General features: G+C 33.8%; 2 protein-coding genes and 1 long non-coding RNA gene across 4 annotated transcripts in view; 2 read left to right on the top strand and 1 right to left on the bottom strand.

Annotated features, from left to right (window-relative positions):
* LOC134267223 (GTPase IMAP family member 9-like) overlaps positions 1–14,698 on the top strand; it is a 154,405-nt gene that overhangs the window by 71,850 nt on the left and 67,857 nt on the right. The gene's annotated exons all lie outside the window — the stretch shown is intronic.
* LOC134267222 (GTPase IMAP family member 9-like) lies at positions 13–2,391 on the top strand. 2 transcript variants are annotated; one of them, XM_062749448.1, is made up of 4 exons: positions 13–94; positions 263–298; positions 1,196–1,983; positions 2,339–2,391. In XM_062749448.1, the coding sequence occupies exons 1-4, from the start codon at positions 16–18 to the stop codon at positions 2,372–2,374; spliced, it is 939 nt and encodes a 312-aa protein (XP_062605432.1). In that variant the 5' UTR covers positions 13–15; the 3' UTR covers positions 2,375–2,391. The 2 variants fall into 2 exon arrangements, with proteins under 2 accessions (XP_062605432.1, XP_062605431.1); XM_062749447.1 differs by lacking the exon at positions 2,339–2,391 and having other exon boundaries at positions 1,196–2,114.
* On the bottom strand, positions 3,989–14,345 carry LOC134267221 (uncharacterized). Its single transcript, XR_009992118.1, has 3 exons — positions 14,055–14,345; positions 9,411–9,552; positions 3,989–4,621 (listed from the first exon to the last, which is right to left on the bottom strand). It is a non-coding gene; the product is annotated as an uncharacterized LOC134267221 (long non-coding RNA).

Here is a 14,698-nt window from a genome sequence, read left to right as displayed (position 1 = left end):
AAAGAGGGTTTCAATATGAATCTGGTTATAATTATCACTCTCCTAGTTTCTGTGACTATCCAAGTGTTGTCAACCACTTGTGAGTCAAGAAACGGTATGTACATGTATTGGACACTGTCTTTTTTGTTCTTATTGTTAATTTTTAAATGTTCTGTTTGTATATTGGGAAAAAAGGTTTTGAGAAAATACATACTAGCACCAAAAATTTTGAGGTAGAGAAAAAAAGATATTTCGTAAGTGAACAGCTTATTTCTATTTGTAGGAAATTATAAAGAACATTGCAGGAGGAGTACTTCAGGTATGTTTATACCCCGGTATTTGCAAGAATGGCATGTACATGCATCCAACATTTACCAGAAAAATGGGGACAGAACAGAGCAAACATAATCTTTAATTCAACATTAGAAAAAAGAGCTTGTACGGTTCTACGAGGGGGTTCGAACGGGGAGCACATTAAGAAATGCAGGCGAGGTCATAGAGAGTCTTGGTATGAAATTTCATTGCAGAAGCTTAACAGCTTCTTGAGATATCAAATGGAAATTATAGTTTTGCACACACAGACTTTTTAGATTACGACTTTGATCTTTGACCTTTTGACCTCAAAAAAAGGAAATATTGTTCTTTCTTAGGCCAAAGGGTATAATATTTCATTGAAAAAGCTAAAAAGCTTCTCGAATATTAATGTCATGCGGAAACTTCCGTAGGCCATTAGGGAGGTCTTGCGTAAACTTTTAATGCAAACGTATGAAGACTTTTTGAGATATCGCGTGTAAACGAACGTTTAACAGACAGACAGAAATACACGTAGAGCAAGACAGACGAACAACAACGGAGAGGTCTCGAACTTAATATCCCCCACTTGCAGTGAAAGGGGGGGGCAAATATTTTTGATCGGGTTTAAAGTATGCAGACAGTGTTTGCAGTAGCTTCTTGTAAGTCAGAAAAATGGTACTCTACTGAAGATTTCCTTTTTCATGAAGGGGTCCTTGTACTACTACAAAGATATAAAATGTACTTTTCATAGAAAAGCAACCAGTAGCATTTCTTTTGTCCCCATTTATTTCAATATGACTCTAACATTTTTTATTGTTTACATTCCTTCTGTCGACATAGACAATCATTTTTGACCTTTCGAATTCCAATTACGAGTTTTTAGTAGCTTGGTTATAAGAAATTATTTTTATTTTTCTTTAAGAATCTGATCGCGAAGTACGTATGTTACTTATTGGGAAGACTGGAGTTGGTAAAAGTACCACCGGCAACACCATATTAGGATTTCCTGCATTCGAAACCAAAATATCTGCAACCTCTGTGACAGCCAATACACAATTCGACGAAACAGAGAGATTCGGCAAACAATTGGTCGTCATAGATACTCCAGGTCTTTTTGATACAAATCGAACAACAACCGAAGTTCTTATAGAAATGTCCAAATGGTATTCTCTAGCATCTCCCGGAATTCATGCTATACTCTTAGTAGTTGAAATCGGAAGAGTTACTGGTGAAGAACAAAAGACAGTTGATTTCTTCCTGAAAGCTTTCGGTGACGAGTTGAAAAAATTCCTGATTGTAGTATTTACCCACAAAAACAAACTAGACGAAGAACATATGACTATTGACGACTTTGTTAGAACGATGGATAAAACTTCAAACTTGAAAATTATTATTGATGAGATAGACGAGAGGTATATCGCCATCGGCCTTAAAGGTCGAAGAGAAGACCGAGATAAAGAAGTAAGCCAAATACTGTCCATGATTGAAACGATGGGAAAGAAAAATGGGCGGTCATACTATAGCAACAATATATTTCAACGAGTGGAAAATATAATAAAAAACCATGTAAAGGAAGAAATTGAAAAGTTAAAGAGCCAAGAGAAAACGTACACACAAGAGGAACTTCTGCTCTTACTGAAGGCAGGAAGGTCCGACTCTCGTATTAATATTATCAATGCCAACCAACATGAGGAAGGATTGCTTTCAAAGGTTGTTTCTACAGTATGGTCTGGGTTAATAGCCGCAGGCGCACTAGCAACAAACACAGTCGGTTATGTTTTTTCTAAAGTCGGTGGTTTGTTTGGATTCTGACTTTTCGTACAATTGTCTGTAATTTGTTTTGCTATCATTATTGTTGTGATTTATTATTATATTTTAACTTTGGGGACAACATGAGACAATAAAGCAAACCTTTCACTCATAATTTTTTATGTTTTAGTATAGGAAAATATGTTTTCTTCCAAAGTAATTTTAGTAGCATTTAAAACATAATTTACTCTAAATCAGACGCATTCATTCGTGAATAAATAAGTTTTATAAGATAACCGATTTATTCTTTTTTCAGCAATTAAGAAAGAAAAAAGGGCGAAGGACAAGATGAAAATTCTATTTTCAGATTTTGTTATAAGTTTCGCATTGTTTTGTGCGATAAATAAATGTTTGAAGTTTCGAGCCATTCTTTTTTTTATAAGGGATAAATATTGCTTTAAAATAAATATTGAATGATGACGGGTGATATTCTAAAAATTAGCGACTGCTCAGAATTTATGCGCGCACGGTTCACTATTATAATTTGTATTTGTATAAAATATTCAGTATAATTTAATAAATATTGCATGTAGTTGAGTGTAACATTGAAAATTTTCACCCCAAGAAAACCAATGTCCTCGGCTGCGCCTCAGTCGACAATTATAGTTTTTTTGGCGTGAAAATTTTCAATGCTACACTCAACTACATGCAATATTTATATAATGATAGTTTTGTTTATTTTTTTTCTCGTATCTCAGTCAAAAATATTTTTAAACAAATGAAATGTATATAATGATACTAACAATAAAAGAAAAATAAAGTGCCACGCCACAGCATGATACGCCCGTCAAAAAATTACAATTACAATGTACAGTTAAAAGTGCAGGAAAATCATGTCAACCTTGATTTTAAGATTTCAATGATTTTTCCACACCTTAAAAATTTTGTTTATCCATCTCCTGTAGGCATTAATTATAACAAATATTGCATCATTCACAGATTTCTATACTGGTTGTGTTAGACCTTGCCAAATGCCTATCATATTAAACAATATCAAATTAGTCTTCACAAAGTAATCTATACCTAATTTATTTTGAAATTAAGGTGATTCGAACCTGTCATGAAAGTAATTGGAATTTTAAAACATGGTTACCTTCGGATAAAGGACAAGTTTATGGTTTAAGAATCACAAAAATTATATATGTTAATACGCTCGTTCCCATGGCAACAACCTCTGAATATACCCTTGTTTAAAAATGTAAAATTTGTGAAAAAATTCCCACTGCCAGTAAAAAAAAGGACAAAAAAATTACGAATTATAATCAGAATTTATTTATTTTCATGTATAAAATAGGGTAACAGATCAAGATTATCTTGATGTTATTTACTCATAGAAATTGCATTCCAACAACATTGTATGACAGTCTGAATTTCCTCTGTCCTCTTAAAAATTGTCCATTTTTTCTTAACCTTGAGAACAAAAATGGCTATAAACCCACTCTAAAAGTAATTGGATATTTATTATCTAAACTGTATTTTGAATAAGAGATATATAGCTAAGTAATGGAGGGAAGAAATTGGTATGGTCATGAGTCAAATAAAAAGATATGCTAATCCGAATTTCCTCTGGTCTATTTTTAATAATTACCACAAATTACATATTTTGGCAATTAAGGCTATTAAAATCAATTAAAAGTGATCAATTATCAATTTATTTAATTAAATATGTTAAAAATTAAATTTTATACTTTTGAAGGAAAATTAATGTAAAAAGTTCAAGATTTTAACATTTACATTCCGAATTTCCTCTCTTTTTTTTAAACCTTAAACTTTTGAATTAATACTTGGTGCGTTAAATTAAGAATCCAATATTGTGATATTAAAATTTTCATAATTTTTTCAAAGATGTAATATGTATACCTAATTAGGAAAATAACACTGACATAATTACGCAGTTCATGTGAAAAAAGGTGCACATTAAACATCCGAATTTCCTCTGACTTTTTTTAAAATAACAAATCGATAATGTAAAAGGTTTGCCTATATCAAAAAAATCCTTGGACTGATCTTTCCCTTTCTTTTAAAATATACTGGAAAGTGGAACATAATGAGATATTACATATAATCCAATTTCTGTAAATTAAGAATCTGATCGACAATTAACAATCCAAATTTCCTCTGTCTGAACACACATACAGGAATTTTTAACATTGAAAAAAAAAATAGAGATAAAGGTGTGACAAAAATGACAATTCACTTGTATCAATGCTAAACTTTTGCAAGCTTAAACTTAGTAAAAGCATATAAGGGCACACTGAATCGGGGAAAAACAGATTTTATTAGTATAACAAAGTTTCTCAAAAAAGCATATCATAAACATGCATGCTGCAGGTCTGTTCATACAGAAGTGCTTAGAATCTTAAGGGAGATTCTGACACAAATCTTTCTTCACTTTTTTCCCAACTTCAATCGTTTGACCATCTGTGGCTTTCATTTGGTAAATTTCTGATGAACATGTAGGTCTATAATAGCAGCTCAAGTATAAACATTTCAGTCTTGTTGACACGTGGCCGAATCAAATATAGATGTGATTCTCAGCCTGAAAAAAAACTTTACTTCAGTTAAAGCCTTAATGACAAGTGGACACAGAATATACCTGTAATAATGTAACATCTATTGCCTATTACTGATTGATTATTGGTATTTTAATCATAATAGTTCAACTGAAATAAAAATAGCATGATACCTAAAAAAATAATATTTACATTCCTCATGTAATAAGCCTATAAAATGAGTAGAATTTGGGGCATATAATACACCATTACATGGTCGGTGAGGTCAAAAGATAAAATTTTTTTTTGTATTTTATATTAATGTCACAAACCTTGAATGTCATGCAACATTATAAGGGAAAAATAAAAATTCACTCTCACATAGAAGAGTCTAACACACATGTATAATGTAGTAGATTTGGCATGGCTCTTCCATTATTTTTAGTTCACCTGAGCCGAAGGCTCAAGTGAGCTTTTCTGATCAAAATTTGTCCGTTGTCTGTCGTCGTTGTCGTCGTCGTTGTTGTTGTCGTCGAAACTTTTCAAATTTTCATCTTCTTCTCAGGAACCACTGGGCCAATTTCAACCAAACTTGCTACAAAGTATCCTTGGGTAAAGGGAATTTCAGTTTGTTCAAATGAAGGGCACGCCCTTTTCCAAAGGGAGATAATTATGAATAAGAGAAAAAATTAATGGCATTTTTAAAAAATCATCTTCTCAAGAACCACCAGGCCAGGAAAGATGACACTCATGTGGAATCATCCTAAGGTAGTGTAGATTCAAGTTTGTTCAAATCATGACCCCCGGGGCAAGGGTGGGGCCAAAATGGCCGACCCAAGTTTTACATAGGAATATATAGGAAAACTCTTTAAAAATCTTCTTCTCAAGAACCACTGGGCCAGGAAAGATGAGACTCATGTGGAATTATCCTAAGGTAGTGTATATTTAAATTTGGTCAAATCATGATCCCCGGGGCAAGGGTGGGGCTAAAATGGCCGCTATCAAAGTTTTACATAGGAATATATAGGAAAACTCTTAAAAAATCTTCTTCTCAAGAACCACTGACCAGGAAAGATGAGACTTATGTGGAATCATCCTCAGGTAGTGTAGATTCAAATTTGTTCAAATCAAGATTCCCAGGGGAAGGGTGGGGCCAAAATGGCCGATCAAAGTTATACATAGGAATATATAGGAAAAGTCTTTAAAAATCATATTCGAAAGAACCATTGAGAGAGGAAAGATGAAACTCATGTAAAATTATCCTCAGGTAGTGTAGATTCATAATACAAGTTTGTTCAAATCATGACCCCCGGGACCAGGGTGGGGCCAAAATTGCCAACCCAAGTTTTACATAGGGATATATAGGGAAACCTTTTAAAATGTCCTTTTCAAGTATTCAAAACCATGATTAGTAATATTTATATGGAATCATCCTCAGGTAGTGTAGATTCTAGTTTGTTCAAATCATGAACCCCCGGGGGGTTAAAATTCAAGCCCCCCCCACCTCAGTAAACTTTTAGTTCTGAGCTGATATGTGCTTTTTCCTAGCCGATGTGCTCAGGTGAGCGCTGTGGCCCCTGGGCCTCTTGTTAACTTAACCAAAGGATAATTTGCAGATGATGCAGAGAGTTAAAAATGTGAATACATCTATATCAGTGTTTGAAATAACCGTGCGCCCGACTGCCACAGATGCACAAGTTTTGTCTAAGATGAAGAGATTTGCACCTACTGAGGTCAGCTCGCTTGACGTTTAAAAATTTCCCATAAATTGAAATTCGGATATTTGATAAAACTCTCAAACCAACTTATATTACTGGTTACAAAGTGTAACACGCAAACAGGTAGAATTCAACAGCCTATAGGTCTGGGATTGAATATGTAGTGAGCTGGCCCTATTCACATTATTGCTAAAACAAACTTATACATGTACCGGGTATTATTTTTTTTATTATTATTATTTTTGGGATAAAACATTTTTAGCAGGGTTCTGGCTAGTACATTTTCTCAGGGTTCAGGCTTAGCCTCGTACATTTTTGGCAGGATGGACAACTTTCAATAGCAATCAGCCCTGCATGTCTAGCTAATTTTACAGTGAGTTTAATGCACTGTGTATATGCATTGCATTTTTATTTTCTGATGCACATAACTCAATTTGTTTGGATAAAACAATCACTGTTAAGGTACAGCGCCGCCTCAAAAGTATTCGCGGAAAAACAAAATGGCCGATTTTTTATTTTTAAGTTTCAATCAAAAAATGATTCTTACCCCATTATTCCTCGATTGTTGATTAATTTAGAGTTATCTCCCGTATTCTTATCACATGACCAATGACCTAATCTGATGACGTATCACTGTTTTCGTCTGCTATTTTTATCGTTGGGTGAATTCCAACATGGGACGCAAGTCAAAAGAAATTAGCAATGAGGTTAAAAAACTGGTCGTTGATTTAAAACAAGAGGGAATCAGAAACTGTGAAATTGAGAGATTGTTGAATTTACCTGAATCAACAATTCGGTCTATATGGACACGATTTATTAACAACGGAAATGTTGAAAATACGCCTCGAACCAGCAGACCTCCAAAAGGTACAAAGCGGGCAGAGAGTAGACTTTTGAGACTCGTTAGAAGTAACCGTGAGAGACCGTTGCGAGATATTACTGCGGATTTTAATACAGGAGGACCAGTACACGTTCACCATAAGACTGTCCAACGAATTTTACATAGGAACAAGGTTTTCAGGCGAGTTGTGAGGAAGACAATGGTCGTGAGGGATGTAAACAAAAGAAAACGACTTTCGTGGTGTCTTGCGAGGAGGAGATGGACAGTGCAGAATGAATGGAAGCAAATTATATTCACAGATTGTGATCGGACAAAATAATCGTGTATATGTGTGGCGATCTGCAAATGAGGCTTACCGTCCGCAGTGCATGTGTCCTCGACCTAAAAAGTGAGTGTCAATAATGATATGGGGTTGTATAACATGGCCTGGCATCGGAACTTTATGCAAAGTTGATGGAAATATAAATGCTGTAAAGTACCAAGAAATCCTGGAAAACAATCTCTGGCCTGTTTTAGCCCGTCATTTCTCTAACATTACAGAACTTACCGGTTTCAGGACGATAATGCCCCTGTGCATCGCGCACGAATTATTGAAGAATATAAACGTGACAATGATATAAACTGTCTGACCTGGCCTGCCCAGTCACCAGATTTAAAGATAATAGAAAATATATGGCTTCGCATAAAAAATGATCTTCAAAACACTGCCCGAAACATAAAAACTCCAGATGAACTTTTCAACGCCATTTACGATCTTTGGACTTCCTATCAGCCAAATTATGTCCAGAATTTGTACAATTCACTTCCAAGGAGAATTTTGGCAGTAATTCGATCGAAAGGTTGCTTGACAAAACATTAAAGTAAGTGTTTTTAATTTTTTAATATTTATTTCTCCCCAAGACTTTTGAGACGGACTTTGTTTATAACGTCAGCCATTTTGTTTTTCCGCGAATACTTTTGAGGTAGCGCTGTAGGTCCGTACTTTCAGAATTTTCTGTCAAACTAATAATTTTTTAATGTGAATACCTTGAATAAGTCTTAAACTAACTAAAACACCCATAAAAGACATATCTCTGCAGGTTAATTTTCATGCAACATGTCTCAGAGCACATACCTCTAAAAACTCAACAGACAAAATTGAACAGAAAGAAGTGTGATATCATATTTCTCTTAGTTATGCACCAAATCACATCAAATTTATATTAAAACTTATGAAGATCAAAAATATTAATTTGCCAAGAGAATATTTGAAATCTTTTCTGCAAAACATTAACAAATTGATGTTTAATCTGTCCATGTCTTTCAGAAAAAAATCTCAAAATATCTTCATTTTTTATAATTCTTAAAATCCAACCTGTTTAGATGCCATTTTTTCTTTAAAAGTATTAAGAAATATATCTAATGTTAACAAAAACACATACTTCATTATGGTTGGCCAGAAAATTTTAACAATACAGTCTCTTTTGAAGACGTATACCCCCAATTTTGGAATATCGATTTTTTCAATTATTCATTGCAAAATTTTTAAAAAGAAATAAATAAATGGATTATATAGGCTTTTAATCAATAAAAATAGATCTCAGGTTAGTTATTAGCTTAAAAGAAAATTTAAAAAGATTTAGGTACATAAAAGCAATTAAGAATTTTGTGTCTGTGTATGTACTAAATGACATATAGATCTTATGGACAAAGTGCAAAGTGTTAATTTCCATAAATAATGTATATTAAATGCTTTGTATGCACAATAACACTATAATAAATAAATATATACTTGCTTAATCATTTTCAATCACCCAAAAAGATTAAAATCAATAGACAAATGAAAATCAGAATTTTGTATTGATGTGTAAAATTAAAACCGGATCCGTAAAAGTGTGGGCCTTCCTTAAAGAGACAACATCCTTTAAAAAATAATAATCAAATGTATAATTACAGTGCTAACAAAGCTGGTATCAGTTTCAGTACATTTGTATACTATATATTAAGGTTCATGTTCGCCCGCTTTATTTTTGCCCTTTCACACTTGCAAACAATTTTGCCCCATTTTAAAGCCGAGTAACATCTTGTTTAAGAAAATATACTGTATTCTTTGAATTCGCCAAACCGAGGTCAGGGACAAAGGGGCGACAATAAAACGGGGCAAAAATTTCCCGGTATACAGTAATATGTACATTTTATCAGTCTGACATGCACTATACTTACTTTACATGCATTAGGAAGTTTACTTGAATTTTAATTTGAAAACATTATCATTTTAGAATTATATTTTTTTCATACCCAGCTAGATGTTTTCAGCATCACAGTTGTCTTCTAGTGCATCTGGATCAAAAGATTTGCTGCCAAGTGTTGACTTAGGTTGTACATTTTGACTGCCTATTGATGGAAACTCCAGTCTGTTCCTTTGGCGGTTATTAAAAACCTATTGAGATAACAAATCACTCGTCTGACAGTATTCAACTTACATGTGAATTTTATAGACATTTCTTAAATTTCACAGACCTTCCTTATAAATTTATTTCCGAACAAAAACTAATAAATAAATGTGTGCTGTAAACAAGAATCAGGGGCCTCAATAATGTTTCAGAAAATAAGTATAATATGAGAATTGGTCAACTGTCTTTTTATACAAAAAGCCTTTTTATCATGTTATTTTACACTGCACATCACCTAACATTACATGAATTAGGTAACACATAATCTCATATTTCAAAAATCATAAACATTGGACCTTTTTTTTCAGTCACTGTCAATATGACAAATGTGCATGATTTTGTGCTATTTTCTCATTGAATGAATTCAATAGATCTATTGTTTGAAAAGGCAAGTACAAAATATCGTAATCACGAGAATAAGAATTCACTGCATCAGTGGTGTCATTGACTCATTCCGGCGCGTCGATTTACCCAAATGGAACCCAAATGGACCCAAATGGAAATTCAAATGGACCCAAATGGAAATCAAAAGGAATATTAAATATGTATTATCGTATTTTAATACTTATTTAAATGATAAAAATAAATGAACTTACAGTTACAAATGGATTTTTTAACTTAAAAATCTGTAATATTGTATTTTGAAACATGAAGTTTTGATAGTATCCTATATACCGGCAAAATAATTGGGGGGTAGAGGCAGGGGGTGTCATGGCCTCCACCTCCCCCCCCCCCCCACCTCCATTCCTACGGCCATAAAAAATATCAAATACTTCAGTTTTGTATTCAAGTATGTTCAATAATAGTTATTACAAATAGAATTAAATCGCATTTTTGAAAATACAATTGAAGAAAATAATGAAACAGATATTATAATATTTTCTATTTGTTTTAATTTCATTATTCTCTATATTTTAAATAAGTAGAAACTTGAAATAAGATATAATATATATATTTTATATTCCATTTGGGTCCATTTGATTTCCATTTGGGTCCATTTGAGTTTCCATTTGAGTTTCCATTTGGGTTCCATTTGGGTCCATTTGGGTCCATTTGGGTAAATCGACGCACCACTCATTCAACTGTTCAATGCACGGGTGCGTCGACTTACCCAAATGGACCCAAATGGAACCCAAATGGAAACTCAAATGGACCCAAATGGCGACCCAAATGGCGACCCAAATGGACCCAAATGGCGATCCAAATGGACTAATAGAAGACTCAGAGATACTCTGAATCATATTTTAGTAAAATAGTAGTACGTGGACTAACAAACACTTCCCTCACGTTGTTTTCCCCATTCTGGCACATACTCAATACGGAGAGGACCTCATCAACAATGTTGTGGAGTTTAGTGGTATGCTGGCCGTTGTCTGTCTTTTTGGAGTCTCTGTATACTTTGTCCCTAATTTGTTTGGCATTTGGGGCGTTAATTGAATCCTCCAGCATCATCTGGTGACTTGTCTTGAGGGGCTTTTGGTGTGATTCTTTGGTGATTCTTGCTGCCTCTTGAAGAATGGCCGGGTCTGTACGAACATAGGGAACAGATGCTCTAGTACAGTTGCCATGTGGGATCTTCTCAGATTTATAAGAGCCGAGGTATTCGACGATCGCAACTTGTTCTTTGTCCTGGTGAGGAGGTGGTAATTTTGTAAATATGGTTAGTTAATACCCTCCTCTTGTACTCCTCGGCGGTCTTTAACTTCGAGTAGGATCGATGGCACTTCACAACAACGTCTTCTTCCGGCTGTGGTTCTATTGGAATGTAGTGTCTTTGATTTTGTATCTTCTTTTCCACGCACAGAAGGTTGTCCCTAACGACCACTGTTTTAAGAGAATCGTCTTTTTCTACAAAAGTAGAGTTAACCGTCGTACCGGCACGTCCCCATACACCACAATCGTCCGGGAACTCGTATTTGTTGGACACGGTCCTCTGTATAAGTACAAACACGTTTTGTTTAGGTCCGGGTGGTATTTTGTTAACAAAGTCCTGTGTTTTCGATGTTGTAATAATTTTGTAGGCGGAGGCTATGGACAGGAACTGGCCGTCTGGAAGATCCTTTAACGGCGTGTCCCGCGGATCCTCTTCATCCTGGTTACACTCCATGTCCTCTATATCGTCCTCGTCGTCCTCGAATACAGAAAAGCGATTTGACACATTAAAGGAAGAATGGAAGCTGTAGTCTGAAGCGGACAATGGGGATAATGGTTTTGGTCTTTTGGAACCAAGACTTATTCAAACGTAATATCATTGATAATCCTTATTGCTCTTGTGGTAAACAGGAAGATGCCTTTCATTTTTTAGTAAGTTGTTAGAAGTTGTTCTTATACTTGCTTGTGAATAAAATATGTTCAAAACAATATATTCATAAATCAATGTTGGCTAGGTGGGAATAAACCATTAAATACATTTAAGGGGTAACAACTACTACCATATATAGGGGTGTGTGTATATAGCGGCTACTGAAAGATATTGGAGCATGGTCGGGTAATAGGTTATCAAAACATCATGGGAATCTCAATTAATTTGAGTAGCTTATTTACCAATCAGATCAGTAGTAATGTTTTCATTCTATAATTTGTAAAATTATCGTCCTATAAAAACATTCTAATTTTCAATAAAGAGGTCGTTAAGGCTCTGTAATTATAGAATTTGATTCTATTTTATAATACGTTATAAGAATTTAATAAAATAAGATGAGACATTTCATTTAATGCTTAATAATTGAGCTTATAAATTAACTACTTATTTAAGACATACAAAGAATTTCAAAGTTAAAAAAACAAAAATTTTATAAGGTCTTGTTTTTGTAGAATGACTGTTAATTAACATTCACAATAACACTAAAACGCTACATAATTCTACAGGAAAAAACTTACCTTTTTGATCCGCTCCATCCCCATAAGAAAATCGAACTTCCCGTCATCGGAACGACACAAAACACACACATAGTCCTCAGGAATTTCCGAGAATAATTTTAAGTCATCAGCTGATAAGTTTTCACAAGCACTGTGAAACCATTTGTCACCCACTGCACAAAACACACAAGAATTGACACAGTTTTTTCTGCAACCACCAAACGGCCACTCGTTTTTCTTCTTCTGTGCTTGTTTACGCATCATTGTGGGTACTGAAATGCACAAATTCAAAATGTTAAAAAAACATCATACAAACGATACAGTATATATATTTATATATATATCTATATTTTTCATTTTTTATTTTCTAATCCTAAATGATAGAAACATTTTAAACGTGAAGCAAATACCGGAATATAGTAAAAATCTGTTTGATAAAAATTGATTCAATGGACTGATAGAGAGGTAAAAAAAGGGCTCAAACACGATGATCTATTTAAAACTTAGATAATCAATTAAAGCCATATATGGCGTATGTACAATGAAAATTATTAGACTAAAATTATAAGAACTTATCATTTGTATCATTACTTTATGTAAAGATAGAACTTTTCCGTAAATTATAAAATCTAAATCAATTGCGTTATAAAGATATCACAATTTAATTTGGATTCTCGGAATTTTCTCCGACTCGGAAGAAAATACAAAAGATTTAAATAACACATTACAGAGAAGTTAAAATCGTATTTTTAGATGAAACGAGGTGTTCCCCGTGTTCAGAATTGTATGAAAAGCTTTAATTTAAATGTATCAACTTTATTCATTTACTTAATTTTTTATTTTTCAAAAATATATTTTTTTGATCAGTTACTCTATATATGGCTTTAATTTTTCTTTTTATTTCGATGGAATATAATGATATAATTACACACTAAGTAATTATGACACTTACCTTTAAACAGCAACTTCATTAGTTGAAAATGCAGCAATTGAAAAATACAGTGTTTATATAATCATTGGATCTCATCATTAAGTTCTCAATTGTATCGAAATACTTGAATGGTCCATCCATTTTAAAGAAGGTCATTGGTTAATAATTAAATTAATTATTTACTCCAAAAAAAAAAAAAATCACTTTGTGAAACTCTTCCTGATTGGAAAAAGTATTTTTTTTTTAATTTCATATTTAGAATATCTGAATATCTGAATAAAAAAAACACACACACACACTCATAGGCATTTTTCTTTAATTTAAATCAACAATATTTGTATTACAATGCAAAAATATATAATTCTATATATGTATAAGTGTATGTAAGTCCATTTGGATCGCCATTTGGGTCCATTTGGGTCGCCATTTGGGTCCATTTGGGTCGCATTTGGGTCCATTTGGGTAAATCGACGTGCCGCAATGCACTGCCCATAGCAGCCATGTGATTTCCTCCCCCCCCCTTCATTTTCGATACGACACAAAAGCGTACATTGATCAGATTATACTTCTGCATCTATTCGGTGAGCTATCCTTTCATAATGATGTAAATAAATTGTGTCTACTAAGAAGACATTACGTACTAAACAAAGTGTCATTTAGTGAACAAGTGAAGGCTCAGTCGGAACGTTTTGTACTTACTTGAAAATCATGGTGTACACCTTGATCTTGTCGTGCAGGCTGTACCTAGAAATGAAATCGCCTGGACAGTTGTTGTAAGGTACCATACAGCGTAGATCAGTACACTTCTTGCATACAAAAACACTCGAATAAAGTGTTTTTTCTTTGAAAATAAAAGAGACAGTCTCCCTGTCAACATGGTGGCGGAAAACGGCCAGGGAATTGTCGTAAATTCCTAATGTCGGAAGAAGAATCGAAAAGCCAATGTTGAATAATTTTATCAGAATTCTATTAAAAATTACTTTATTTGTCTTTCAAATTGTTGCTTGTGATCCATTATTTTACTTTGATTACAAAATGAGACGAAAATAATAGTATCACGACATCAGCAGTGATAGGTCTATTTTCAGCAGTTCGAGTTGCGCGGTAGATATGATTTCGTCACGTTCGAATCACCTTAAAAGGCTGGCCATCAAATATAAACTGACCAACAGTTCTAATCTGTCTAATTCCCGAAGGAGACAGATAAGACCATGCTCTGAAGAAATGAAAGAGACATGCAGCTAGCCTTCCTACATTGAACACATTAATTAATCTTTTAACTGGATGCTTGTCTACTCATTACCCCCAAAATAATATGTTAGACGGTGTGACCGTTAGTGAGG

Source organism: Saccostrea cucullata, unplaced genomic scaffold, assembly GCF_032062105.1.
Source record: "Saccostrea cucullata isolate Sc308-1 unplaced genomic scaffold, CSIRO_AGI_Scuc_v1 ctg851, whole genome shotgun sequence".
NCBI classification, from domain to species: Eukaryota; Metazoa; Mollusca; class Bivalvia; order Ostreida; family Ostreidae; genus Saccostrea; species Saccostrea cuccullata.
Note: the sequence above shows the minus strand (reverse complement) of the source record. Positions and strands in the feature narration are given on the sequence as shown.

Coding starts and splice junctions, on each gene's coding strand:
- LOC134267222 (XM_062749447.1), top strand. CDS start 16: ATGAATCTGGTTATAATTATCACTCTCCTAGTTTCTGTGACTATCCAA. Junction 95..262: donor CACTTGTGAGTCAAGAAACG/GTATGTACATGT, acceptor TTCTATTTGTAG/GAAATTATAAAGAACATTGC. Junction 299..1,195: donor TTGCAGGAGGAGTACTTCAG/GTATGTTTATAC, acceptor TTTTTCTTTAAG/AATCTGATCGCGAAGTACGT.